Here is a 25,833-nt window from a genome sequence, read left to right on the forward strand (position 1 = left end):
ACTGATCAAGACACACTGTATACACAACTGGGCATGTTAAATTGAAGCCAGCCAAGGAAAAAGTTCACAGAACCCCATTTTAGCTAATGGCTGAACAACACAGGAAGTGCAAATAGGAGGATCACAGTCCAGGCAGACTCAAGCATAAAGGGAGACACTATCATGAAAAGAGCCAATGCAAAAAGAGCTGGTGGAGTGGCTGCAGCTACTTGCTCAGCAAATGCAAGGCCCTGAGTTCAATCCCTAGTATCACCAAAAAATATATAGATATAAATCTCAGATTAGGTTTCCAAGAGTGATGAATCTGGAAATTGTTAGGGAAGTCCCGTTCAGGTCTAGGGATATAGTTCAGAGGCAGAGCACTTGCTTAGCATGTGAAGTCCTGATTGTGAAACTCAGCCCCAGCCCACACACAAGTCTCATTTAAGCTTCACAAATGTGGTTACCACCAGAAAAGTGTACAGAATATATACTTTTTGTAATATTCCAAATGAAGACTTTTAAATTTTAAAAAAATTTAAAAGCATAAATTTTACTTCACGAAATCTAGCGAGTTTCATATGGTAGAAGGTATCAGAAGTACAATTTTAAGCATCAAAAAGATCTGAGGAATTACTTAAAAAAAGGGTAATTGAGATTTACTATCCACAATACATGAAGAACACATGAATCAGGTATGGTGATTCATGTCTGTAATCCTAGCTCTGTGGGATGCTTAGGAAGCCTCTGAGACTGGCCCTGAACAAAAATGTGAAAAGTTATCCAGAAAGTACAGCAAAAAAAGGCTGAGGACATGGTTCAAGTGAAACAGAATCTGCCTAGAAAGTATGAGGTCCTGAGTTCAAATCTCAGTACTGTTAAAAAATATGAGCAATTAAGAAGAAAACACTCTAGAAAACCTTATAGATCAAGGCATACATCTGTACATATGGACATGTCAAAATGAAATCTTGTACAATCAATTGAAGCTAAGAGAAGATGTGAAAAGAGAAAAACCAATATAGATGACTTACAGACAAATTACAGAAAACAAGTTGATGATAAATGGCCAATAAGCACATTTAAAAACTGGAAATAATTTAAATATCCAGTAAGAAAAAGGGTTAAATTATGGTATATCCCTATGATAGTAAGCTATCATAAATCTATGATAAGAAAAGAGGAAGGTTTTTATGAAGTGAAAAAGTGAATAGAGATATTCTATCTATAAGAACACATACATATGCATGTATGACCTATACAATAAAAAGCACACGTATGTGTGCATATATGCAGTATTCTGTTTTGGGGAGAGGTGGTAAGATTGGATACAGCCTGGAGAGTGGCCTAGGTAAAGTGGGATTTGTGTATGTGTCCTGGGGCTTGAACTCAGAGCCTGGATATTGTCCTTGAGTTTTTGTGGGTAAGCCTAGTGCTTTACAGCTCGGAGCCACAATAGTATGTATTTCAGGCTTTTTGGTAGTTAATTCAAGAGAAGAGTCTCATGTATACAGACATGTTGAAAGGACATGCTAAGGCTGGTTTCAGTCCATGATCCTCAGCTCTCAGTCTTCTAAGTAGCTAGAGGTACAGGTAAGAACCACCAACACCCAGCTGAAGTGGGGTTTTAAATTGTATACGTTTTACACTTAGCATATGTGCATTTGCCTTTTACTTGTATAACTTGACTTTAAAAAGATTGGGCACATATGTGTAATCCTAGCTATTCAGAAAGTTGAGATCCTGGGGATTCAGACTCCAAGTCGGCTCAAGGAGAACGTTCACGAGAGTCCATTTCCAAAACAACCAGCAAAAATTGGGCTTGTGGCATGGCTCAAGTGGTGAGCACCAGCCAAGAAAGCCAAATGAACAGAAGGCCCTGAACTAAGCCCTACTACTAGGAAGAGAAAGGAAAAAAAATGGAAGAGTCTCTCCAAGTCACATGAAAACAGACGTAGGTGTTACCTGTGTTGCCTGGAAAAGGGCTTGTGCAGCTCTTTCTTCAGTTCTGTTCACCTCTCTCACCTCTGACCTCCCCCTCAATATGGCTCCTCTGAGATTTGCTTGTACCATTAGCTGTCATCTCTACTTTAAAATCAAATACGGTCATTATCCCCTTGGGCTATCATTCAGAGTTTCTTCAGGCACAAATGGATTCCATGCTTAGGTCTGAGGACAATGTGGTGAGCGAAGGTGAGAGGCCTGGTGAGGTTTGGAGTGACTTTGAAGCGGAGCAGAGTCAAAGCTATGGCCACCTTTAACTCCACCATGGCAAACTGCTGCCCAATGCAGCTCCTGCAGACAACCAGGGAGAAGTGATAATATCTTTGGATTCTAATACATTTCTACAATAACAAGCTTGAAATTCACACCGTCTAGCAGTGTGTGTGTGTGTATGTGTGTGTGTGTGTGTGTGTGTGTGTGTGTGTGCCTGTCCTGGGGCTTGAGGCCTGTCTCTGTCCTTTATTTGCTTAAGGCTGGCACTCTACCATTTGAACCCCACTTCCAACTTTTGGGTGGTAAACTGGAGGTAAGAGTCTCATGGACTGGGCAGACTTTGAACAATGGTCCTCAGCTCTTAGCCTCTTGAGTAGCTAGGATTACAGGTGTGAGACACCAGTGCCTAGCTAGTATAACAGTATTTTTCTACTAAATTGTCTTAGAGATCTTTGGACTTTTTAGCCTTATTATTTCTACAAGAATATGGATTGAGAGGCTCTTAGGTGACACCCTCTTTAGGCAGGGTGGCAGCTGCAGTTACTGGGAGAACTGTTTCTTTTGCTCTGTGTGTGTGTGTGTGTGTGTGTGTGTGTGTGTGTGTGTGTGTACATGTGTGTACATGTGTGTGCATGCATGCACTGCATTGTACCTGTGAGCAATACTTATGTCATGGGCTCATTTTCTGCGGCATGTTACATGGGGTATAATAGAAGATAGGGTTGGTTTTTGTCAGACTGACTTTTAGGGGCTGACTATGAGGCTCATACCTCACAAGAAGATGGGGTTCCAGGGAGGAACCCCATGGGGTTAGAGAGAATGAGCAATTTTTAACTAAACATTTTTATATACTTTCAAACATCTTCAAATTATCCTCACCTTGGTCCAGCTGAGAACGGTAAGAAGGCATAGGGGTGTCTCTGATCAGAATTCTCCTTGGTGAATCTCAAGGGGTCAAAAACCTGAAATGAGAAGACCAGCCCCAACCCCCAACAACATGAACTAATTGCTTAAGCTACTACTTTGTGTTGCTCATTAGAAATGTGAACTACATATGTAGTTACAAATGTTAGGATAGTCCCATTTCAAAAAGATGACATTACTTTTAATAATAGGATTATGTAACAAAACCCCTCTATTGATTCAACATATAGTCAATATAAATAATTGCTAAGAATACATTTCATAGCCAGGCACTGGTGGCTCATGCCTGTCATCATAGCTACTCAGGAGAGTGCAATCTGAGGATCCTGGTTCAAAGCCAGCCTGGGCAGGAAAGTCAGTGAGACTTTTATCTCCAATAAACTGCTCAGAAAAAGCTCAACTGATAGAGAGCTAGCCTTGAGCAAAAGAAGCTCAGGGTCAGTACATAGGCAGAATTCAAGCCCCAGGACTGGCAAAAAATGTATTTCACATTTTCAATGCCATAACTTCAAAATCTATACCCATTTCTCAACTAGCCAAATTCCAAGTGCTCAGGAGCCCCATTGTGGCTGGTGGCTGCTTTGTTAGACAATGTACCACTAGACCCGCAGACCTTCTTGGGACCTCTAGTTGACTTGTGTGCTAGTCAGATTAAAATATGGTGGCAAGACTGATATTATTTTCATGTTGGAAGAACTCACCCACTTAGAATCAAACCAAAATGACACAGTCATCTACATTCCTCTTCCATGTCACGATCATAAAATCCCAGTGGCTATGTTAAGAAAAGCACTGGTACTTATGCATTAAGTTGTAAGAACATTGAATGAAGGAACTCAGAGTGACTACTTGGCTTCTCTTATCTTCCCAGGTCCTCTTTCCTCTCTTTCTGCACTGGCAAGGATATAGAGGGGGAAGAGAATTTGGGGTCCTGGCTTCTCCCTATCAGCTTTCTCAGGTTGCTGTCTGGATCTTAACCACAGATCCTGGCTGATGGTCTTTTCTCCTAAAGCTCTTGCTCCAGGCTCTCTATAACCCTCCATCCTCCATGAGGTACAGAAGGCCTGAAATAAGTAAGCATTTCTGGAAGATAACTACTTTGCTTTTCCTAAACCCTGTCCATAAACAATTCCTTTACAAAGTACTCTAGTCACCCAATTTAAGTGTGCCATCTTGTTCTACCCAGCAAAGGAAAGGCTAACATGCCCGAATGACTCTTACCAACTGTCCACAGTTGTGCGGATATCTGGGTGAGTGGTCAGTATAGTTTGACAGATAAGTAGCTGAAATAGAAACTGGCTATTTAGAGCAGATTGTGGAACGCTATGAAAATCTGGAGATACTTTATCTATTCAGGTAAAGTGGAATAGCGAAAGAGGACAGTTTCCACTGGTGGGGAAGTCTGATACACTTTTGGTTCTTATGTTCATTTGTCCTTTGTTATTTGCTTTAACCATGGAGCTACTTGCATGCTTAGCTACCAAAGCATGAATTTTATAAGCCTTCCCTTCCTGCAGCACGTCCAAGGAAGAGTCCTACCTTGGGGCTTTTCCAGATGGCAGGATTGTGGTGAAGACCCCAAATACTAAGAACCACGGTCATTCCTGAGGCAGGACAGAAAGAAAAGAGAATGTGAGAGAAAGAGAAAGTTGTTGGCTATGGTTGTATAACGCCTCTGTAAGGCCTTTCTCCTATTAGGAAAGAGCTAGATCTTATCAGGGCTATGTGCCAAGGCCAATGCCACCAGGGAAGATGAAGCTTGGGTTTGTACCTTTGTTTACAATAATTTCTAATCCATTCAAGTCAGGAGTGTACTCTCAGAAACACGTGATGTCATTATCAAACTGCTAGACTATGATGATGTCAAGGCCACATTGAGAAGTTACTTAAGAATCTGTGAACAGATTAGAGCACCCAGTAGCGACAGTATGGTTACATAATATGGAGCAGAATTGAAATTCCATTACATGCACCCAATAGCTAATTTCTCTTGGTGCTGTCCATTCATGGAAGATAGGGAAATTCTGAGAAATATTTATGTGAGTTGAGATACAAGAGTTGGGTGTGGTGGCTCAAGCCTGTAATCCTAGCTGCTTGGGAGGCAGGGATGATGAGAATAATGGTTTGATGTCAGTCTGTACAAAAGGTTCATGAGATCTTCTTAGCCAATAAACAACTTGAGTAGGAAGGCACGTGCCACTCAGCTACTCAAGAAATGTGACTAAGAGGATCCTGGTCCATGGCCTGAATACAAATGTGATATTCTACCGGAGAAAGGAAAGCGAAAATGACCAAGTAGTAGGGCATCTGCTTGGCAAGTGTAAGGTCCTGAGCTCAAAATCCCAACACTGCAAGGGGGGGGGGGAGAGAGAGACAGAGACAGAGAGACAGGCAGAGACAGGGAGACAGAGACAGAGAGACAGACAGAGGGGGGGAGGGAAGGGGAAGGGAGGAAGGTAAAGAAGGAGGGAAGGAGAGAGAAAAGAATGAGGAAGGGAAGGGAGAGAGGGGAAAGAGAAGGAAAGAAGGAAGGAAGGAAGGAAGGAAGGAAGGAAGAGGAGAGAGAGAGAATGTGAGCACCATTTTGGCACAGAAATAAATCTGGAACATTAATTCTGGTTCTGTCAACTAAGTTACAGTAACAGGTTGTAGGTGTTTGTCACAAGCAGTCTAATTATCTTATTTCCTAAGGCAAGTGTTAGTTAGTAGGACACTAAAGCAGATAAGTGAAAGGCTGTCTCATGTAACCCTGCATTCTCTGAGGTATCCTGCTTAGAAACTGTATGTTCATGTCAATTAACCTCATTGGCACGATAGGGTTCCTCTCATAGTTTCTGTCACATTAGAATCCTTGCTTCTCTTGTGCCAGGCCTGGGGCCTGAACTCAGGGCATAGGTGGTGTCCCTCAACTTTTTTGCTCAAGGCTAGTACTCTACCAATTGAGCCACAGCTCCACTTCTTGCTCTTTGGTGCTTTAATTGGAAACAAGAGTGCCATGAACTTTCTTTCCTGGGCTGCCTTTGAGCTATGAACCTCAGATCTCAGCCTCCTGAGTAGCTAGGATTATAGACATAAGGCCAATTCATACCAGAAGTGTTAAGTGTTTACATCTAGGACTCTCCTGGAAGAGGATTACAATAGCTCAAAACCTGTGTATATAAGGTCATACAGGATGAGACTAGGTGGAAACAAGATGTTTATCTCGTGTGATTGTTGTTCTCAATGTACTATGTTATTTCTCTTCTCTTTTTTGCCTTTATGGCTAATCTCATGTTACTGTATCTGATTTTGTGACCTGGTATATTGTATATATGTTTATTTGAAATGGGAAGGGAAGGGGAAAACAAGATGATTGGGAGGGAGTGGGGGGGAGGGAAATGGGGACAAAAACATGAGAAGGGGTATCAATGTTCGAGAAGTAATGCACCCACTATCTGATGAATGTAACTGTAACCCCTCTATACATTATCCTGACAATAAAAATAACTGAAAAAACATTTTAAGTGTTTATAAAAATGTAAATCATTGTACAGGTATATGTTAGGATTAAGATAATGACATACATTCATTTCCCATGAGACTCACACACACACAGCTTAACACACATTATCATAGAGACAATAGCTCACAATGGAAGAAACCCTGGAAGGGATTCTGTAGTTGTGGATTCTGGGCCTAGCTTTACTATAACTGCTTATGTGGTCTGGAAAAGTTACCAAAAGTCATATCTGAAAAATGAATTATCCTCTTGAGTTTTTAGCTCAAAGGCTAAGACGCCCCCTAAGGAGCTAAAAACCCACCAATCATTGTCACTGTGGTCCCAAGAGTGAGTCTCACACTCTCTATGAATTGGTTAAAGAAAAAAAATGCAAAAGACCTGCAGGCAAGGAGCGTCCATCTGGGAAGGTAAGAGGCTTGCTGAGTTCTCTGAAAATGGATGGGATTGGGGGAAGCAATCGAAACATCTCCTTGATGCACATTGTGGTGTATGACAGCTCCTCTAGCTGGTCCCTATGAGGACAAGAAAGGAGGAAGAGAGAAAGGGACGGAGGGAGGGAGGGAAGGAGAGATTCAGACTCATCCACTTGGTAAATACTGGCATTTTTTCCCTAGAAAATGTCACCCTCAGGGCATAGCTATTTTGCTCTGCATTCATGCAATCCGTTATTGTTTATATGAAGATCAGCTGAAGTCTCAGAGGTGAAGTTACCTTATACTGGCTAAGCAGCCAGAAAAGGGGTATCCCAAGGAGTTTCCTCAGAACCAATGTTGCAAATCCTAGCTCATCATATATAGCAAGAAAAGGAATGAGGTAGGAGATGGGAGAAGTTTGAGAGACAGAGAAAGTATGAGAGAGAAAGTGTGTGTGTGTGTGAGAGAGAGAGAGAGAGAGAGGGAGAGAAAGAGAGAGAGAGAGAGAGAGAGAGAGAGAGAGAGAGAGAGAGAGAGGAGAGAGAGAGAGAAAGAGAGAGGCGCACCCCATGATTTGAAGAGAACTGTCAGAATGCTGGAATGCACTGTGCAGAGGCAATGGAGTGAGGCAGTAGTCCATGTTTCATGAAAAAAGAGAGGCTTTGTAATAGTCACTTAGATGATCACACACATTCTCCTTGGAGTTTGGGGAACACAGGACTGACAAACAAAGGCTGCAACTCAGAAGGGACAGAGGCAGCTGAGACAAGACAAGGATGTGTGGAAGCTGTCCTTATGGACTGGACAAAAGAGGGAGCACTCTGGAAAAGTTGGATAAAGATTCTTCCCAAGGACCACTGTGAATCACCATGGGAAAGATGAACTGATGGAGTCTCTGTGATACACATAACAAGGCCAGTGAAAGAAGAGCCAATAAGCTCTGGGCTAGCTCCCTTTTCCTCTTGGAATCATTTCTGGAAGGGTCACAAAGGAGCTGGTTGGTAAGAATAAATCAATGACAAACTCTTCATGCAAGGCAGCTTCCACACCCAAAGAGACACCCAGCTGGAGTACAGAAAGACATGTAAACACACAGCTGCTACTGGAAGGGTTTGTTACTACACTGGGCTTGTGATTTCAGTGGATGGCAAGGAAGTTCGACAAGACTTGCTCGAGCTTTTTGCCTCTGAGTTGAAAAGAACTTACCCAAGAGCAGGTTCGAAATATCAGCAGGAGAATGATTTGTTTCCATTTATTTATTTTCACTAGTCGTAGAGCGTTTGCACTCAAGGTTAGTGCTCTACCATTTGAGTCATGGCTCCATCTCTGGATTGCTGGTGGTTATTTGGAGATACGGTCTCAAGTACTTTCCTGCTTGTGCTGGCTTTGAACCAAGATCCTCAGTAGCTAGGATTATAGGTGTTAGCCACCAGTACCCAGCAACATTTGCTTCATTTGCTTGTTGGTTTGTTTTTTAAAATTTGCATCCTAGCCAGTCATATGCCTTTGATTAAAAAAGTCTACATGCCTAATTGTATTTCTAACATTTTTTGGATTTTGTGTTTTGAATGCAGGCTTTGGCCACTCAGTAATGTGAAATTCTAGTTTTGAGCTCTTTCCTCCCCAAGCTGAGGATAAAAACTGATAAAGCTGCTTACCCTGGCACTTTTTTTTTTTTTTTTGCCAGTCCTGGGCTTGAGCTCAGGGCACTGTCCTTGGACTTTCTCAAGGCTAGAGCTCTACCACTTGAGCCTCAGCACCACTTCTGGCTTTTTTCTATGTATGTGGTACCGAGGAATCGAACCCGGGTCTTCATGCATGCTAGGCAAGCACTTTAACCACTAGGCCAAACTCCCGGCCCTACCCTGGCACTTTGTACAACTGTATTCATCTCAATCATTGTGCAAAAAGAACAAAAGTATTTTAAGCCAACTTAGAGATGGTCTGACAACGATTCAAAGAGAGAAACTTTCTTAGAAATCGCTCTTTGGCTCTTTGCAACGTGTTCTTATTACTTGTCTAGAAAAATCATAAATTCTCAGAATCCCACATACACATTTTACTAACTGTAACAATATGTACACGTTACAGAGTAAAAACATATTTCTTTCTTCAAAGTACATGCAGTTAACAGATCATCTGGGTTTTTTTTTTTTTTTGCCAGTCCTGGGCTTGAGCTCAGGGCTTGAGCACTGTCCTTGGACTTTCTCAAGGCTAGAGCTCTACCATTTGAGCCTCAGCACCACTTCTGATTTTTTTTCTATGTCTGTGGTACCAAGGAATCGAACCTGGGTCTTCATGCATGCTAGGCAAGCACTCTATCTACCACTAGACCAAACTCTAGGCCCCATGGTATTTATTTTCTTACCTGCTGGAGACTTAAGTTACTATTTTCACTTTTCAGCCAAACAAGAATGAGAAAAGCAAGCCAGGTGTTGGTGGTCCTGCCTGTAATCCTAGTTATTCAGAAGGCCCAAGATCCAAGGATCGGAGTTCAAAGTCATCCCAGGTAGGAAACTCCATGAGACTTTTAACTCCAATTAACCAAAAATAGAGCTGTGGCTCAAAGGCCAAGATCTGAGACATGAAGGCATTTACCTTAGTCAATGTTAAAATATCTAATTTATGTTAGAAGATGATAGTTTTTCCAAATTCAATGAAGGATTAAAAATGGTTGCTTAGCTACATGGGAAGATAGAGGCTTCCTACTTGGTTCTGCTCACAGCAATAGTAATTTCATAGCCAACCACAGACAAAGTACTTTTGTGAGGCACTACCTCATCGGACAGTGTACTAGAAGCCTGTGGCAATCAACTCTGTATTGTACTTTCTAAGAGCAGACACACAAACCTCCTCATTACCAATATGCCAGAGCTTGGGTGAAAGGAATAAATGTGATATTATACACATGACTGAGTAGAAAAACAATGACAGGGAATTTCTGGATGAGTATATTTCCTTTGCAAATGACAAGGAACAAATATGAGGTTCTCTTGAGGAAGAACAAAAAAGGAGCCTGCCCTTTCCGCTTCCCTAAGCACATATCTTGAGGAGCAACATACTAAGGTATCAGGCAAAAAGTAAAGTAAGGCTTGCTCTTTGCTTACTCTTATAATCTTAGCCACTCAGGAGACTGAAATCTGAGGACTGAACTTAGAAGGCAGCCCAGGCAGAAAAGTTCATGAGACTCTGATCTACAATTATCTAGCGAAAAGCAGAAAGTAGAGGTGTGGTTCAAGATGTAACATGACACTTTGAGTGTAAAAAGTCAAGCAAAGGCACAAGGTCTAGAACCTGATACCAACACACACACACACACACACACACACACACACACACACACACACACTCCAATGAGGATAAAGATAAAATATAAAATGTTTAGGGATGTAGATCTTACCAGGTGATGGAAGACCCATCCCCTAGGATGCTCCTGACCTCCTCCCGGCATTTCTCCTGATGCTCAGGGTGCATAGCCAGGCAGTAGAGGAGCCAGGATAGGCTGGCTGCTGAGGCGTCATACCCAGCCAACATGAATGTGGCCACTTCAGAGCTCAGGTCAGCCTCGCGGAAGCTGTCTTCATTTTCAGCCTAAGATGTACAATGGAGACATTTTGATAAGGTGTCAGCTTACTGACGTTTGGCGGCACAAATGAAATCGTGGATGTAGGGGAACATTTTCAATTTTTTAAAGAATCTTAATTTCAATTCAGCTCAGCAGACAGTAATGAGCCACACTGTAGTCGAGAGCTCAGAAAGGGAGCCAATGTTAGATAAGAAAAGCAGACTTTTTCAAGTGGAACTTCTGACATTTTCACCAAACTATCTAGATGAAAAAAATTTTCAATTTTTTTTTGGTTTAAGTACAAGGTGCCTCAACAACAATTAATGATTACAGTTGTACATGGAGTTTTGTTCAGTTGCACAGCATTTGCTTACAAGTAAGTGCCTTAGGTTACAGCTTCAGGTTTGATTCCCACAACTGACAAATAAACCCCATATATGTCTGTGTATGCATTTATGTAGGTATATTTAGTTTATACATATATTATTTAAACATAACTACAGACAATATATAGTTGTAAATGTTTGCATACATACACATACATATACACATATACATATAGTGGATGCCACTTCATGCATGAATATTCTCCTTTTTGCTTAATAAAAAAGCCAACATTTAATAATAAAGCAACATATGTGGAAATGACCAGTCACTATAATTAAAAACTGACTGGTATTCTTCCAACCAACATATCCAGATTAAAAAAATACCAGCTCTTCATTTTACATGCTTGCATGTGTGACCCATTTCTTGGGATTCTCTACATTTCATGTACTTTATCATAATTCCTGTCAAATAAATAATTTAGTCATCACTGACTCCCTTTAGTAGGAGAGTTGCAGAAGCCAGACTAACCCCAAACTGCATAGAGTCAATCTCTCCATTCACAGTGCTGTTGTGCTAGTACTGAGTCTTAAACTCAGGGTCACATGCTCTTGCTTGGCTTTTTGCTCAAGGCTAGCACGCTACCACTTAAGCCACACCTTCACTTTTAAACTACCGTGGAATTTAGTTGCTTTTGCCTCAACACTCCAACTCTACACAACTGACTAGCTGTTTGAGCAGACTTAGATATCTGGAACATTTACCTTGGCAGAAAGAATAATATCCAGAATATCCTGATCCTTCTGAGTGTTATTCTCCTTTATTCCAGTCCTGTGGAAATTTGTTCTGTCCTGAATTACCTTTTCTGAGAAAAATATGTCACAATTACCAAAGTGACAGCAATATACATCAAAGTCAAGGAAATTATAAACCAACGGCAGGTCCTACGAACAGCTTAACCTCTTGCCTGTTTTCCAGAGGCCAGAGTGGGCTCATTACACTTAAATAGATTCATAAACAGATGGTTTATTTAGCATGAAGGTATGGCATTTGATAAAAGTTTCAAAGAAACAAAACTCTCAAGGCAAGCATGAGCCACCAGTGCCAAGCTTGCCATTGCATCTTACTAATTTTTATATTTTGTTATTTTCTCTTTGTGTCCTTTTTGTTTATTTTGTTCTTTTTTTAAAAAAAGATTTTTTCCAAGCTGGGCATGGTGGCTCATGCTTGCAATCCTAGCTACTCAGGAGGCTGAGATCTGAGGATCGTGGTTCAAAGCCAGCCTGGGCAACAAAGACCCTGAGACTCTTATTTCCAATTAATTACTAGAAAAGGGGCTGTGGCTCTAGGAGTAGGGTGGCAGCCTTGAGCTGAAGAGCCCAAGGGCAATGCCCAGGCCCAGAGTTCAAGTCCCATGACCCACACACACAAAAAAGTTTTTCCTAGTTAATGTCTTCATTTTGACTTTTAATGCTTTGTGGGTATAAGGCTGGGAGAAGAACTGAAATAGCTAACATAACATTAAAGAAACATGCTAGAGGATTGACACTTTAACTCTGAGATTTGCTCCAAAGTCACAATAATCAAGGCAGTGGGCTATCTGTGAGGGAACTGGTGAATCCATACAAGGGCCATAATAAAAAACATAGAACTGTTCAAATAGAGTCAACTAGTCTGTGATTTAAAAGAAAAAGGCGATATGATTTAATGGACAAAGGTTTTTGTTTTTTCATTTTTCAACAAATGGGGCTACTAACTGTACATATACACACAAAAATCCAGACAACCTTCTAATTTGCACAAAAATTAACTTACAGGACTATTAGAAAACACAGACCTCACTGTGGGGAAGCATTCTCAACTGGGGATAATCTGACCTCTCGAGACATTCAACAATGAATGGAGACATTCCTAGTTGCCACAACTGAGGAAATTCTGTTGGCACCACACACAGGAACGCTCAACAATTCAAAGTACTAGGGCCAAGCATTGAGAAACAGCAGAACAGAGGATGCATTTTCCTTAATCCTTTGCATTTTTCATCAGAATTGTATAGGACAAAGAAAATGCAAAGAATTGTCACATCAAGTCTTCCATAGCTACTGTCAAATGCATTCCTGTTTGCTCCAACAAACTAATATTGATAGTTTTGCATGTGAAGAGGGAGCATGAAGTCCCCTCAGCTGCATGACTATTGCTTCTATACAATATCTACCTTTAGCTTAAATTTCTCTACACTGCTTCTCTGAATGTCCTCCTTATAGTGTGTGTGTGTGTGTGTGTGTGTGTGTGTATGTGTGTGTGTGTGTGTGTGTGTGTGTATGAATTTGTCAGTGTATCTCTCCTAGGGGCAAACATATTTGATAATAGTGACACTATTTTATATTTAATGCATTTAGTGCAGAGAACTGCTCCAGCTGTTCTGCATATTCATCATCAACCCAAAACCTAGGAGCAAGGTTTCTATTTTATCCCCACTGAACTGATGACAATGAGACAAAGCAGTAAGTAAACTAGTCCAAAGTTATGTTGCTAGTAAGTGGTGAAGCTGACAAAGGATTGGCAGCCTCATACATTTTCTCTATTATGGCATTCATGAAAAGTAATGTCAGATTGTGTGATATGCAATGTCAGAAAAGTAATGTTAGATTTGTAGTTTATGTCTTACTAGTATAAACATATTTTTGAATCAGTCAACTTTTTTTTTTGCCAGTCCTGGGCTTGAGCTCAGGGCCTCAGCACTGTCCTTGGGCTTTCTCAAGGCTAGAGCTCAGCACCACTTGAGCCTCAGCACCACTTCCGGCAGTTTTTCTATGTATGTGTTACCAAGGAATTGAACCTGGGTCCTTGTGCATGCTAGGCAAGCACTCTACCGCTACGCCAAACTTCCGGCCCTGAATCAGTCTACTTTTGATGACATTATCATGTCTACCCTTTCCCTAGATTCCTTTCAATGTCTCAGGGGTATTTTAGCTTGTAATTAGTACTGTGGTCACTTCATAAAAAAACCACTTGCCATGTGTGTTTTGAAATTTTCAATGCCTTCTTGTTAATTGATATTTATGCTCACTACATATGATAAGGTTATGTATTACACAGAAAAGTTTTGATAGGATTAATAACTACTATGGATGTAGCAAGTGATGGGAATCTGCTTTGTTTCATAACTCCATGTTGCTCCCATGGCACTGACTACCCCCTCTACAGGATTCTCCTGGGTCTCAGAACTTCTCCCCTGACCTTACCTGTAAGTGCAGAACAGCTGGTGTCAGCATGACACTCTACTGTAAAAACCCAAATGGGATTGTTTGCATTACAGATCCCAAACAGGACAGTTCAGACAATAAATCCCCAACAGGACAAGACAAAAAATTTCCAAAGAAGAGTCCAGCTTCTTTCCAGGTCTCCTTTTCCAACCCAATCTTTTTATGTAGCCAAAGACCATATGTGAAGGACTTGTCTCTCCTCTCTTGGCCCAATCATTTTATATATCCAAAGATGGAATATAAAGGATTGACCCCAACCCTACTATCCCAGGCTCATACAGATGTCAGGCAAAACCCTAGGCATGGGAAAGGCAATCCACCTAAACCTGGCTGTAAACATTCCATTGTGGGCCCAACTGAAAAGCCTACCCACCCCACTAGACTTCTTCATTAACTTCTGCCTCCTTGCTCAGATCCCATAAGCCTGATCCCAAATCTGTTCCCTCACATAACCTCCAATACCAAGAAAGGGTTGCTACCCCTTGCTGTTATGTCTCAATAAATAGTCCTAGTCTGTTGAGAATCAAGACCAGTCTATTCCTTTTTCCTTTCTCCTAATAGTAAGCTCTTTTTAAAGGCTTCAAGTTGCAATTTCTTTGAGTGATGTTCATGTAAAAGCCCCATGAAGAGCAAACATTTAACTGGGTGCCAGTGGAGCATGCCTTATAATCCTAGATAATCAGGAGGCTGAGATCTGAGGATAGTAGTTCAAAGTCATCTAGGGCAGAAAAGCCTGTGAGACTTTTATCTCTGGTAAACTACTCAGAAAAAGCTGGAAGTGAAGCTGTGGCTCAAGTGGTAGAGCTCTAGTTTTGAGCACAAGAGGCTCAGGGACAGTGCCTAGGCAACTGAGTTCAAGCCCCAGGTTTGGAAAAAAAAAGAAAAATGAAAGAAAAAAAGAAAGAGTGAAAGAAAGATTCTTTCTTGTTTATACTGACTTCAATTAATAACTTTCAGAGGTATAATGCATTCAAAGTTGATGACATATAATTCTAGTTATTTAGAACGGCCACCTCCATGTCTTTAGACCCCAATAAAAGCTCAGTGCTCCCTCTAGAGCCTACCACTTGTGTGTGGAGAGTGCACTGTTGCTCTACTTTTATTTCACTTTGCATTAATAAACCTACTTACTTAAAACAAACAGTGCATGAACTTGGTCAAGCCCAAACTGAAGAGATACCTTTTTATTTACCTGTGTATTGATGTAGCACTTCGCTTAATTCCTGGAAGTGATAGCTCTTAGGACTGAATTTGAAAATCAGGTCATAATGATGCCAAAAATTGTACAAGCGATAAAATATAATTTTCCCAAGTTCCAGTGTTGCTTTTATATAAGAATCATGGGTGCTAGAAGATAGAGACAATGTGTTAATAACTAACCTGGATCATGATGAACAAATATCCTTTTCTTGCTCTCCTGTCACTGACCTGTTTATTTGGCAGTTGGTCTCCTGGCTGAAAGCACATTTCATGATTATGTCCAGGGCCATTAGGTTGATGGGTTCAGAAACCTCCACGGTTGTCTCATGAGTACTGTAAATCTTTTCCCATTTATCCTGGTACAGGAGGTCAAGGTCAGGTCAGTGCAATCACCAGTCTGCCATTGTTTGCAGTCTCCTGCCTACCCCTGCCCCAGTGACCAAAAGGACACAGCCTTGACACACAGGAACCAAAGTCAAACAAACATTTACTCTGGGTGTGAAGGAGGAAAATGTACACTCGGCTTGAAAGAGAAAACCATGGAACAAACTACACATTTGGAAAAAGACTGCCGATGATACAATTCTGCTTCCAAATGGATCAGAGGTCCATAAAATGGACCATCTCGCCTCTCATAGACTCGGTCTTCACTTCCATAGACTTGGTTTTCTTTTAGTCCTTAACATGCTAGGTACTCCATCCCTAATCTCAACCACCATAAGCCCTGAAAATAGAACTGAGCATTTTCAAAGGACATCTTAGAAATTGGGGGCAGAGAGAAGGTAGGAAGAGGAGTTGCTATCTGGAATTGCTGGTTCCTGGCCAAGTACAAACTGCCCAATCAGCTTCCACACAGACCTCCGTGTTGCTTGAGTGGCTATACTTGACTTTTCTAAATTCCAACAAATCCCCAGTTACAAATGCCTCTATCTTTTATGTAAAAATATTTCATGTAAACAACTGAAATTCTTAAATTCAGTTCAAACTAATATTTATTGAGTGTCAATGGGAGCTATACTTAGACTGATAAAGACTTGGAGAGTGAATGAAAGAAGGGTATTTTTAAAATGTTGCCCAGCCAAGTGCCAATGGCTTAAGGCAGAAATGCTAGTTACTTAGAAGGCTGAAATCTGAGGCTTATGGTTTGAAGCCAGCTTGGGCAACAGGGTCCATAGACTCCAATCTCCATTTAACCACTAAAATGCTGGAAGAGGAGCTGTGGCTCAAGTGGTAGGGTGTCAATCTTGAGTGAAAAAACTAAGGGGTAGTGCCCTGGCTCAGAGTTCAAGTCCCAGTACTGGCATGCATACACACACACACACACCCAAGACAAAATAAAAAGTTTATCGAATATTCACTTCTCAGGCAGAAAACTTGCATTTGAGAAGCTGTATATATATATATATATATATATATATCTGCATTGCTGAACTCAAGGTTTGAATTTTGCGTAGGGCTCATGTGCTAGGTAAGAACTCTACTGCTTGAGTCATAGCTTCATCCATTTTCACTTCAGTTTATTTTTATTTTTAGTTTTTTTTGCCAGTCCTGGGCTTGAGCTCAGGGCCTGAGCACTGTCCTTGGACTTTCTCAAGGCTAGAGCTTTACCACTTGAGCCTCAGCACCACTTCCAGTTTTTTTTTCTATGTATGTGGTACCGAGGAGTTGAACTCGGATCTTCGTGCATGCTAGGCAAGCACTCTACTGCTAGGCCAAACTCCTGGCCCACTTCAGTTTATTTTTCAGAGAAGGTCTCCAGACTTTATATAGTCCTGCCTCAGACCACAAACCACTCCTACCTCTACTTCCCACATAGCTATGGTTACAGATGGGTACTACCATGCGTGGCTCTAACATATTTTTGATTAACATATATTAGTTGTACACATTAATGATAGGTACAAGTAATGAGTTTGGAAAAAATGAGTGGGAGGACATATGGGAGGAACTCAGAGAACTATGAGACAAGGAAGGCAGAAATGGCTCCTAGAAATCGGAGATAAAACAAATACAACTACCACCAGATATGAAATTGTGCCAAACACTTAGCAATACCAGAATCAGAAGATGCTACAGATACACTCCTTTCCCTCTGGCCTGCACCTGGTGCTCTCTGGTTTCTGCCTTGAGAACTTACATCCAGATTTTCACTACAGTCAGCAGAGATCTGCTCCTCTAAGCTTGGCTTTACAAGCTCGCTTGACCTAGCTGAAGAACTGGTAACAGTGGTTTCTTGGGGGAACAGAGATGGTTGCTGGTGAGAAAGGAAGGGAATTTGACTTTGTGGAATTTGAAGTTTATAAAGAAACTATATTAATTGTTTAGTTTTACTACAACTACTATTTTTGTCAGTTGAGGGGCTTGAACTCAGGGCCCCGGTTCTTTCCCTGACCTTTTTTTTTGCTCTAGGCTACCAATGTGTCACTTTGAGCCAGAACTCGACTTCCAGTTTTCGTGGTTAATTGGAGATGATAAGAGTGCCAAGGGGACTTTTCTGCCTGGGCTGGCTTTTAACCATGATCTTCTGATCTCAGTCTCCTGAGCAGGTAGGATTACAGGTGAGAGTCATTAGTGTTGGCAACTGTCTGGTTTCAAAAGAAATACAATTTAAAGTTAAAAACCAACAGCAAAATAAAGCTTTGGAAGAAAAGCCATTTCTAAATCAGAAGCCAGCTACCAGAATGCTCATATGCATTGTCCTCCTGATCCTTTGGAAAATACACATTACCTCCTTTTGATCTTGCACCTGCTACAAGAGGAAACTCAAATCTGCAGTTCTAATAGAGACACTTATCCTTTGCTCAGTCCCTCAGGGCCACCAGAAAAGGTCATTTACTCTGTCTAGAATTCACTCATCTATATTGGCTATGTAGGTAATTTCAATATATAGTTCATGATAAATTTGGGTCTTAGCTGGGTTCCCATGGTTCATGCCTGCAATCTTATCTACTCAGGAGGTTGAAATATGAGGATCACAGTTTACAGCCAACCCAGGCTGAAAAGTCCCAGTGAGGCTCTTATCACCAATTGACCACCAGAAACTGGAAGTGGAGCCGTGGCTCAAAGTAGTAGAACACTAGCCTTGAGTAAAACAGGTCAGGAATAGTGCCCAGGCCCTGAGTTCAAGCCCGATGACCAATAACTACAAAAATATTGTCTTGTCTAAAGACCGAAGTTCCAATGGATGCTTTTGTCTTTTTATCTGTCGTATCATTTACTCTCTGAATAGTGCCACTTTATATTTGGATTACTGCCAGAGAATCTCAGAAATATTTAGACATAAGGTCAGACTTATTTTCCCTCCCTCCCTCCCCCATTCCCTCCCTCCTTCCTTCCTTCCTTTCCTCTTTCCCTCCTTCCTTTTTTCTGGCCTAGATACTGTACCTAGGTTTTTTTTTTGCTCAAGGCTAGCACTCTACCACCTGAGTCACAGCTCTACTTCTGGCTTTTTGGTGTCAGTTGTAGATAAGAGCCTAGTGGACTTTCTTTCCTGGAATGGCTTCAAACTGTCTCCTGAGTAGAGATTAGAGATAGGAGCTCTTAGCCTTCTGTGATTTTTTTTTCTTTTTTAAATCAGCCAAAGAACACAGCAAATGCTCATGGAGACACTTACTATTCAATGCATATTTATACATGATTAATTCCTAGAAATTCTGATTTTCATTATTTATAAAATATATGCCTAATACAGTCCTGGTTGGAGGCATTTGCAGTGGCCCAGCAGTCCATGTGCTCTCTTCACTTACCAGCATTGTATTCACAGAATGGGCCATTGCATCCACATACTTTTTCAGGGTATCACAATGGAATCCAGGAGTCAGTAAGTGCCGGTGCTGGAACCATGTGGGTCCATCTAGATTCAGGAGTCCTTTTCCTTGAAAAAGAAAAGGCACACAATCTCACGGCACTTGATTATGTGAGAAGGAGACGTAAAGATGAAGCACACAGACAGCCCGAGAGACCGTGGCCCACAGTCACCATGAAATACCGAAATGTCAAAAGTGGTGCCTGCTGATTATGACGTCAGAGTCTTGAGTGATGTCTGCATCTGGGCTGGATATATTTAACACTTGGAGAAAGGCTTAATGTCTGACACATTTGGAAGCCTGATGAGATGAGAATGCCAACTCTAAAATCATGAATTATAACCTAGGTAGTCATTAAGGAAGTTACTTAACCTCTCCGAGGCATACTTTTCTCTGCAATCAAGTGTGACAATAAATGCCATGTTATGAAGATAAATGAAAGTGCACATATAAGATATTTAACAGCTAGGCAGTAGTGGCTCACACCTGTAATTCTGGTTACTGAGGAGGCTGAGATCTGAGGATTTCGATCTAAAGCCAGCCTGGGCATGAAAGTCTGTGAGACTCTTATCTCCAATTAACCACCAGAAAACCGGAAGAGGCTCATGTGGTAGAGCACTAGCCTTGAGCTGACGATCTCAAGGACAGTGCCCAGGCCAAGAACTCAAGCCCCATAAATAACAAACAAACGAAAAAGATAATTAACCTAGTTCCTCTCTAGCTCATGGGAGAAACACACACACACACACACACACACACACACACATATATTCATTTCCTACTCACTGAAAGCCAATTCATGAGCCAAACTGTGAAAATAAATTTATTAAAAACTAGACAAGGAGGTCCATTTGGTTCCCAGATATCTCCTTGAATTCTGGTTGTCAATGGCACAATTTGAAATTACGAATCAAGGTTAATATCTCTGTCATTCATTGTCAGATGGTTATTAAGGACTTAGCTTTCAAAGGACTTTAACATTTGATTGACACACTCATTGAGTGCTTACCATACACCAAGCTTATGATGCATGGCTTGGTGCCCTTACAATGCCAGCCATAACAGCATGAGCTAGAAATACGTGTTTCACTTATCTCAAGCAACCAAAACAGGGATACTTATCCTCATTTTCAAAGCTAAGGAAACTGAGGCATGGAGAGGTTAAATTGCTTCCCTTAAAATCACATTTGATTAGTCTATTGGGTTAAGGGCAGGATTCAAATCTGCTGGAAATCGAGCCAGAAGTTTATATTCTTTTTTTTTTTTGTCACTAGTGGGGCTTGAACTCTGGGCCTGGGCGCTGTCCCTGAGCTCTTCAGCTCAAGGCTACCATCCTACCCCTTGAGCCACAGCACCACTTTCAATTTTCTAGTGGTTAATTGGAGATAAGAGTCTCACAGTCTTTGTTGCCCTCAAATCTGAGCCTTCTGAGTAGTTAGGATTATAGGCATGAGCCATTGCTTCCAGCTTCAAAAGTTTATATTCTTTCAGTTAATTCTCTCCTGGTCAAACAAATTACTTGACAAAAAAGCTGGCTTTATCTACTCACAAAATGTATTTTAGAGAAAGTTTCACCGGTTGACATACAGAAATAAGAAAACTCCAAAAAGAAAGCTCAAGAAAAAAACTTCAGGAAGCAAGATAAAAATAATAAAAAAAATGGAATAGGATAACCATGCTACAATTTTAAAGAAAGAGGAGAAGATCTTGCATATGCTGCCTTGAAAATGGGACTGTCAGGAGATCAATGGATCAGGAGTCTTTCCAGAATACTCTGCTATTTTGACCTTTGAGCTCCTTTTGACCTTCCTCTAAATGATGTTCATTATAGATCTACCTTACTCTTGATGCTTTTGAGCTCAGATATGAGTCTCTTCTAATTTTTGAACAGAAAGGGGACTTGGGGCAAGAGTGGATTACCTGTCTCATTGGCACATACCAAAACATGGTGCCGTGAACTTGTGCAGGTACTGAGATTTAGGGTCTGCAGAATCAAACAGAGGAAACAGAAGGCAGTATTAGAGGAAACACTCTTTACCAGTTGAAGACAGGAAGAGGTTTTCTTCATTTACTTGCATTTTAGCATGAACAGTAAGCAGAGGGAGATAGCACTTAGAAATAGAGGGAAACCATAAGTCTTGATTCAATTACAGAGAATAAATAGCAAGTCCCAGGAGGCAGAGTGGACCCATACTCAGATTCTCCTCTGGTTTCAGAGGATCAGATTGCTGAAGGATTGCCAGAGTAGGAGTGCCTTGTCATGTTCTTGTGGCCTAATGTACAAGTATCTTACTCTTAAATTGTGAACTTGAGATAGATCAGGAGGGCTGTGAAACATGGAAACATTCAGGGAAAGGCTGTTTCCTCTTACCAGAGTTTGTTTGCTTTTGTGCCAGTTCTGGGGTTTGATCTCAGGGCCTGGGCTGAGCTTCTTTTGACCAAGGATAGCATTCTTCCATTTGAGCTCCATGTCTGGTTTTCTGGAAGTTAATTGGCCATAAGAGTTCCACAGACTTTCCTACCTGGGCTGGTTTTGAACCTAAATCCACAGATCTCAGCCTCCTTAGTAGCTAAGATTACAGGCGTGAGCTACTGGTGCCTGGCTCTTACTAGGGTTTATTAAGGATATACAAAGAAAGGGAGATTAGAACATGACACATTTATGAACAAAAGCTTGTCATTGGAGCATTATGTTATAAACTAGGCCATGATAGATGGTCTGAAATTGGAATGGATAACTCATGCCTCCAAAAGAAAAGGGGATGAGAACCACAAAGAAAGGAAAACCAGTGTGGATCATGGTCAAGAGGTCGACTGGTAAATGAATATTCTGGTAACCAGAAGAGGTAGTGTTTTCAGATTTCCTCTGAACACAGAGTGAGGCTGGAAAACTCCTGGCAAGGCTGGGTTATAAAGAGCTCTATAGTCAGGACGAGGGACGAGAGATAAGGAACTAGGAGCTTATGAAAATCTCTACCTGGCTAGGATTCTTGGCCCATCTCTGTACTTACTCCAGGGTCTCTTAAAGACATAATACCAATTTTTGCTTCAGGTCCTGCCTGGGTCATGTGCATCTTGCTTCTTGAAGGATTAGGTTCCTGAGATTTGCTCCTTTTCTTACCTGTTCTATTTAGAAGTGTCTTTGCATAGTCTGGGTCATAGATAAAGAAAAAGGCCTGGAAGGGCCCAATCCAGCAAGGGAAAGCACAAGGATATTTTTCAACAATCTCCTCAAGTTTCTCCATTGTATCTTCCTGAAGAAACTGCAATGTCAAAAAAAGTGATAGAAATTAGGAGACTAGTGACACCATTCTTGGGTATCTATTTGAAGAAACCAGGAAGCAATAGAAACTTGTACATCTACATAAACTGTAGTGGTACTTGTAATACTACTACATGAGGGCAGGTACTTTTCCTATTAGCACACTATGCATGAGTTTGTAGTGCTGGGGATTTAACACCACTCACAGTGCTGAGTGACTGACAGGAGTTGGTATAACGTGACTCTAATTCCTTTTCTTTTTTCAGCAGGATAACTCTGAAGTGCAGAGTTTTCTAGTGAGAATAAGCTCCAGTTACCTAGCAGTGATCTGCTTGACAATGATTTGATGTGGTAGCCTTCCCATCCTCGCACCTGACAAATCTGCTAAAGTTACTCTTGCAAAATTAAATTGCTAAAATAAATAATAAATAAATTTCTTACTCTCAATCATTGTCTCATAACTAGTTCTGAAGAACTAAGAAAAAAGTAAAATATAAAATTTTACCAGAATTACCCGGTGCTGGTGGTTCACATTTGTAATCTTAACTACTCAGGAGGCTGAGATCTGAGAATCACAATTCAAAGTCAGCCCCTGCAGACATATGAGAGAGAATATTATCTCCAAATAACCAGCACAAAGGTGGAAGTGGAGGTGTGGCCCCAAGTGCCCAACTGCCTGCTTTAATCAAGAGGCTAAGCAAGGCCATAAGACTAGGAGTTCAAACCCCAGTACCAGTACACAGCCTCTCTCCCTCCCCCACTTCTCCCCTCCCACCCTCCCACAAAAACAAAACAATGTATGTGGAAGGCATTTTGCAATGTGGTGTATGCAGAGAAATGGAGACAGGTTGTCTCCAATACACCTGGCTTTCTTTTTCAAGATCCAGGCTCTCCACATCCATCCCAGCATCGCATTACTGACTCTCTGTACTCTTTTCCTGTAGGGCTGCGGGGCGGGGGGAGGGGGGAAGGCTGAGCGGACTAAGCAGAGCCCAGGTCCCCAGGAAGCGAAGGATACAGCCTCCTTGACCCCTCCCTTCCATCTACCTTCTGGTGGCCGTGAAACCAGTGGGTGGGAGGCGTGGCGAAGGAGCGCAGGTCCCAGAGCAGCCGCTGTCTCCGTACGTAGAGCTTGATGGCCTGCAGCAGCAGCAGAGCCAGGCAGAACACGAAGGCCAGGTGCAAGGGCCGCGCCCAGCGCGTCTCCAGCCAGGAGGCCTCCATGGCTCGCGGGCGCGTGGGGACGTTGTGCGATCTGCGCTCGGCGCACACCGACGCAAGCCAGCAGTCGGAGGCTGGGGGATGGGGGGCTGTGTCCACAGGGCGCGTGCGCTTCCTCCAGACCCGGGGAAGTGGGGCGGGGAGGTTCTTACTCTGCCCTCTCTTCTCTAAACCCTGGAATCCCGGGAAGGAGGAAGGAAGGGCGATGGGAGGGACAGCTCAGGTCAGGGTTGAAGGAGCAGACGCGCTCCAGCTCCTGGATCTCCAACCTTTCATCCAAGGGCTTGATTGATTCTTGCTTCAGGCCGGTTTCTTAGATCTGTCATATTTTAAGTCATCCCTGTCAATCACAGAATATTTGGATTTACGTTGAGACAATCTTTTGTTTTCTTTGTCACAAATGGCTGTACTTTTACTACGCACGCCCCCCCCCGCCCCGCCCAAAATCTCTCTGTGAAGACAACAGCATCACCCAAAGGCAGTTTTTACCCCATTCGGTTGCAATGAGAGTCCACCACGTGATTTACAGATCACAGTACAAAATGAAAATGTGGAATCAAATGTGGATTATTAATTTGGAGTTGACAACAGCAGAGAATGACACCAAGTTCAGGCCCTGAGAATGGAGAGACCTTGTACTGAAGGGGTACAGATTTTTCTTGTCATTAGTCTCTAAATAAGGCTTGTGCTGGTGCCCCCCATGTCTGGAATCCTCGTTATTCAGGAGGCTGGGATCTGAGACGGAAAGGTTGAAGCCAGTTTGGGCAGACAAATCTATGAGACTCTTTTTTTTTTAATTTAAAATTATGGTTTATTTTTTGTTATTTGTAAGTAGTGTTCAAAGGGGTTTCAATTCAACATGTTAGTTTATTAGTTCAATGTATCTTTTTTCATATATTTTTATTGTAATTAATAGAAGGGTTACATTATATTTGCCAGATAGAAGGTGCATTACTTCACATATATTGATACCCTTTCTCATGTCTTGGTCCCCATTTCCCTCCCCCCCTCCTCCACCCCTCATCTTATTTTCCCCCTTCCCTATCCAATTTCAAATAACCGAATATGCATTTATCCAATATATCAGACAACAAAGTAAGATACTGTAACAATATGAGATAACGAAGGGACAGGAAAAGAGATGAGAGATAACATAGTACATTAAGGACAACAATCACTCATTATATGGCTTTTGTTTTTATATCCTAGAGGTCCTTTCATTTAGCATCCTACTATATGGCTTTATGTATCTAGGTTTTGCTCTATTGCAAATCTCTGCTAGGAGAGCCCAAGGTTTCTACTGTTTATGACAAATGGGGGAAATCATTCAGCCTATGTTTCTTTGAGTCTGGCTTACTTCACTTAATATGATTTTTTCTAAGCCTTTCCATTTCCTTACAAATGGGATGATGTCATTCTTTCTGACAGCTGCATAGAATTCCATTGTGTATAAATACCACATCTTGTTGATCCACTCATCAACTGAGGGACATCCGAGTTGGTTCCATATCTTTGCTATGGTAAATAGTGCTGCAATGAACATCCTTGTGCTAGTGGCTTTAGTATGCCCTTGTTTCTGGATGGTTGGGTAAATGCCAAGTAGTGGAATTGCTGGGTCATAGGGGGTTCTATGTTTAGTCTTTTGAGGAACTGCCATACTGCTTTCCATACTGGTTGAATGAGTTTGCACTCCCACCAGCAGTGTAATAGTGATCCCTCCTGGCCACATCCCCTCCAGCATCTGTTGTTATTAGATTTTTTGATCCTGGCCATTCTAACTAGAGTGAGGTGGAATCTTAGAGTTGTTTTGATTTGCATTTCTTTTATGACCAGAGATAAATCTATGAGACTCTTTATCTTCAGATAATTAGATTAAGCTGGAAGTGGAGGTGTGTGGCTCAAGTGGTAGAGCATCATCTTTGAGTGAAAAATCCAGGCAACAGTGCAAGGTCCTTAGTTCTAGCCATGTCACATGTGCATGCACACGCACACACACACACACACACACACACACACACACACACACACTGAGACTTAGCATTTAGATTGTGTTAGATAGTATGTCATCTTGAGAGGATTTAAAATATTTAGTAGAGGCTTAGTGTGGTAGTATGTGCCTCTATGTGTAAGGCAGAAATTGTAGGATTGAAACCG

At 41.6% G+C, this 25,833-nt stretch overlaps 1 protein-coding gene across 1 annotated transcript; it reads right to left on the reverse strand.

The window, feature by feature from the left end:
• Positions 1-352: 352 nt before the first annotated feature.
• On the reverse strand, positions 353-23,682 carry Cyp4x1 (cytochrome P450 family 4 subfamily X member 1). Its single transcript, XM_090333757.1, has 12 exons — positions 23,506-23,682; positions 22,318-22,459; positions 21,136-21,180; positions 19,137-19,264; positions 15,619-15,746; positions 15,383-15,537; positions 11,689-11,789; positions 10,433-10,623; positions 6,998-7,131; positions 4,660-4,724; positions 3,076-3,158; positions 353-2,274 (listed from the first exon to the last, which is right to left on the reverse strand). Exons 1-12 carry the CDS (start codon positions 23,680-23,682, stop codon positions 2,109-2,111), a joined length of 1,515 nt encoding a protein of 504 aa, XP_090189883.1. The 3' UTR covers positions 353-2,108.
• Positions 23,683-25,833: the final 2,151 nt, after the last annotated feature.

Source organism: Megascapheus bottae, chromosome 6, assembly GCF_031878675.1.
Source record: "Megascapheus bottae isolate mThoBot1 chromosome 6, mThoBot2.hap1, whole genome shotgun sequence".
Lineage (NCBI taxonomy): Eukaryota > Metazoa > Chordata > Mammalia > Rodentia > Geomyidae > Megascapheus > Megascapheus bottae.

What these genes read in the sequence shown, in the direction of transcription:
- Cyp4x1 (XM_090333757.1), bottom strand. Translation starts at nt 23,682, where the DNA reads ATGGAGGCCTCCTGGCTGGAGACGCGCTGGGCGCGGCCCTTGCACCTG. An exon ending in GTTCACGGCACCATGTTTTG is followed by an intron (nt 19,265 to 21,135) that starts GTATGTGCCAAT and finishes TTCTTTTTCAAG; the next exon opens with GAAAAGGACTCCTGAATCTA. An exon ending in GATGGGTCTTCCATCACCTG is followed by an intron (nt 7,132 to 10,432) that starts GTAAGATCTACA and finishes TTGTCCTCATAG; the next exon opens with GGACCAGCTAGAGGAGCTGT.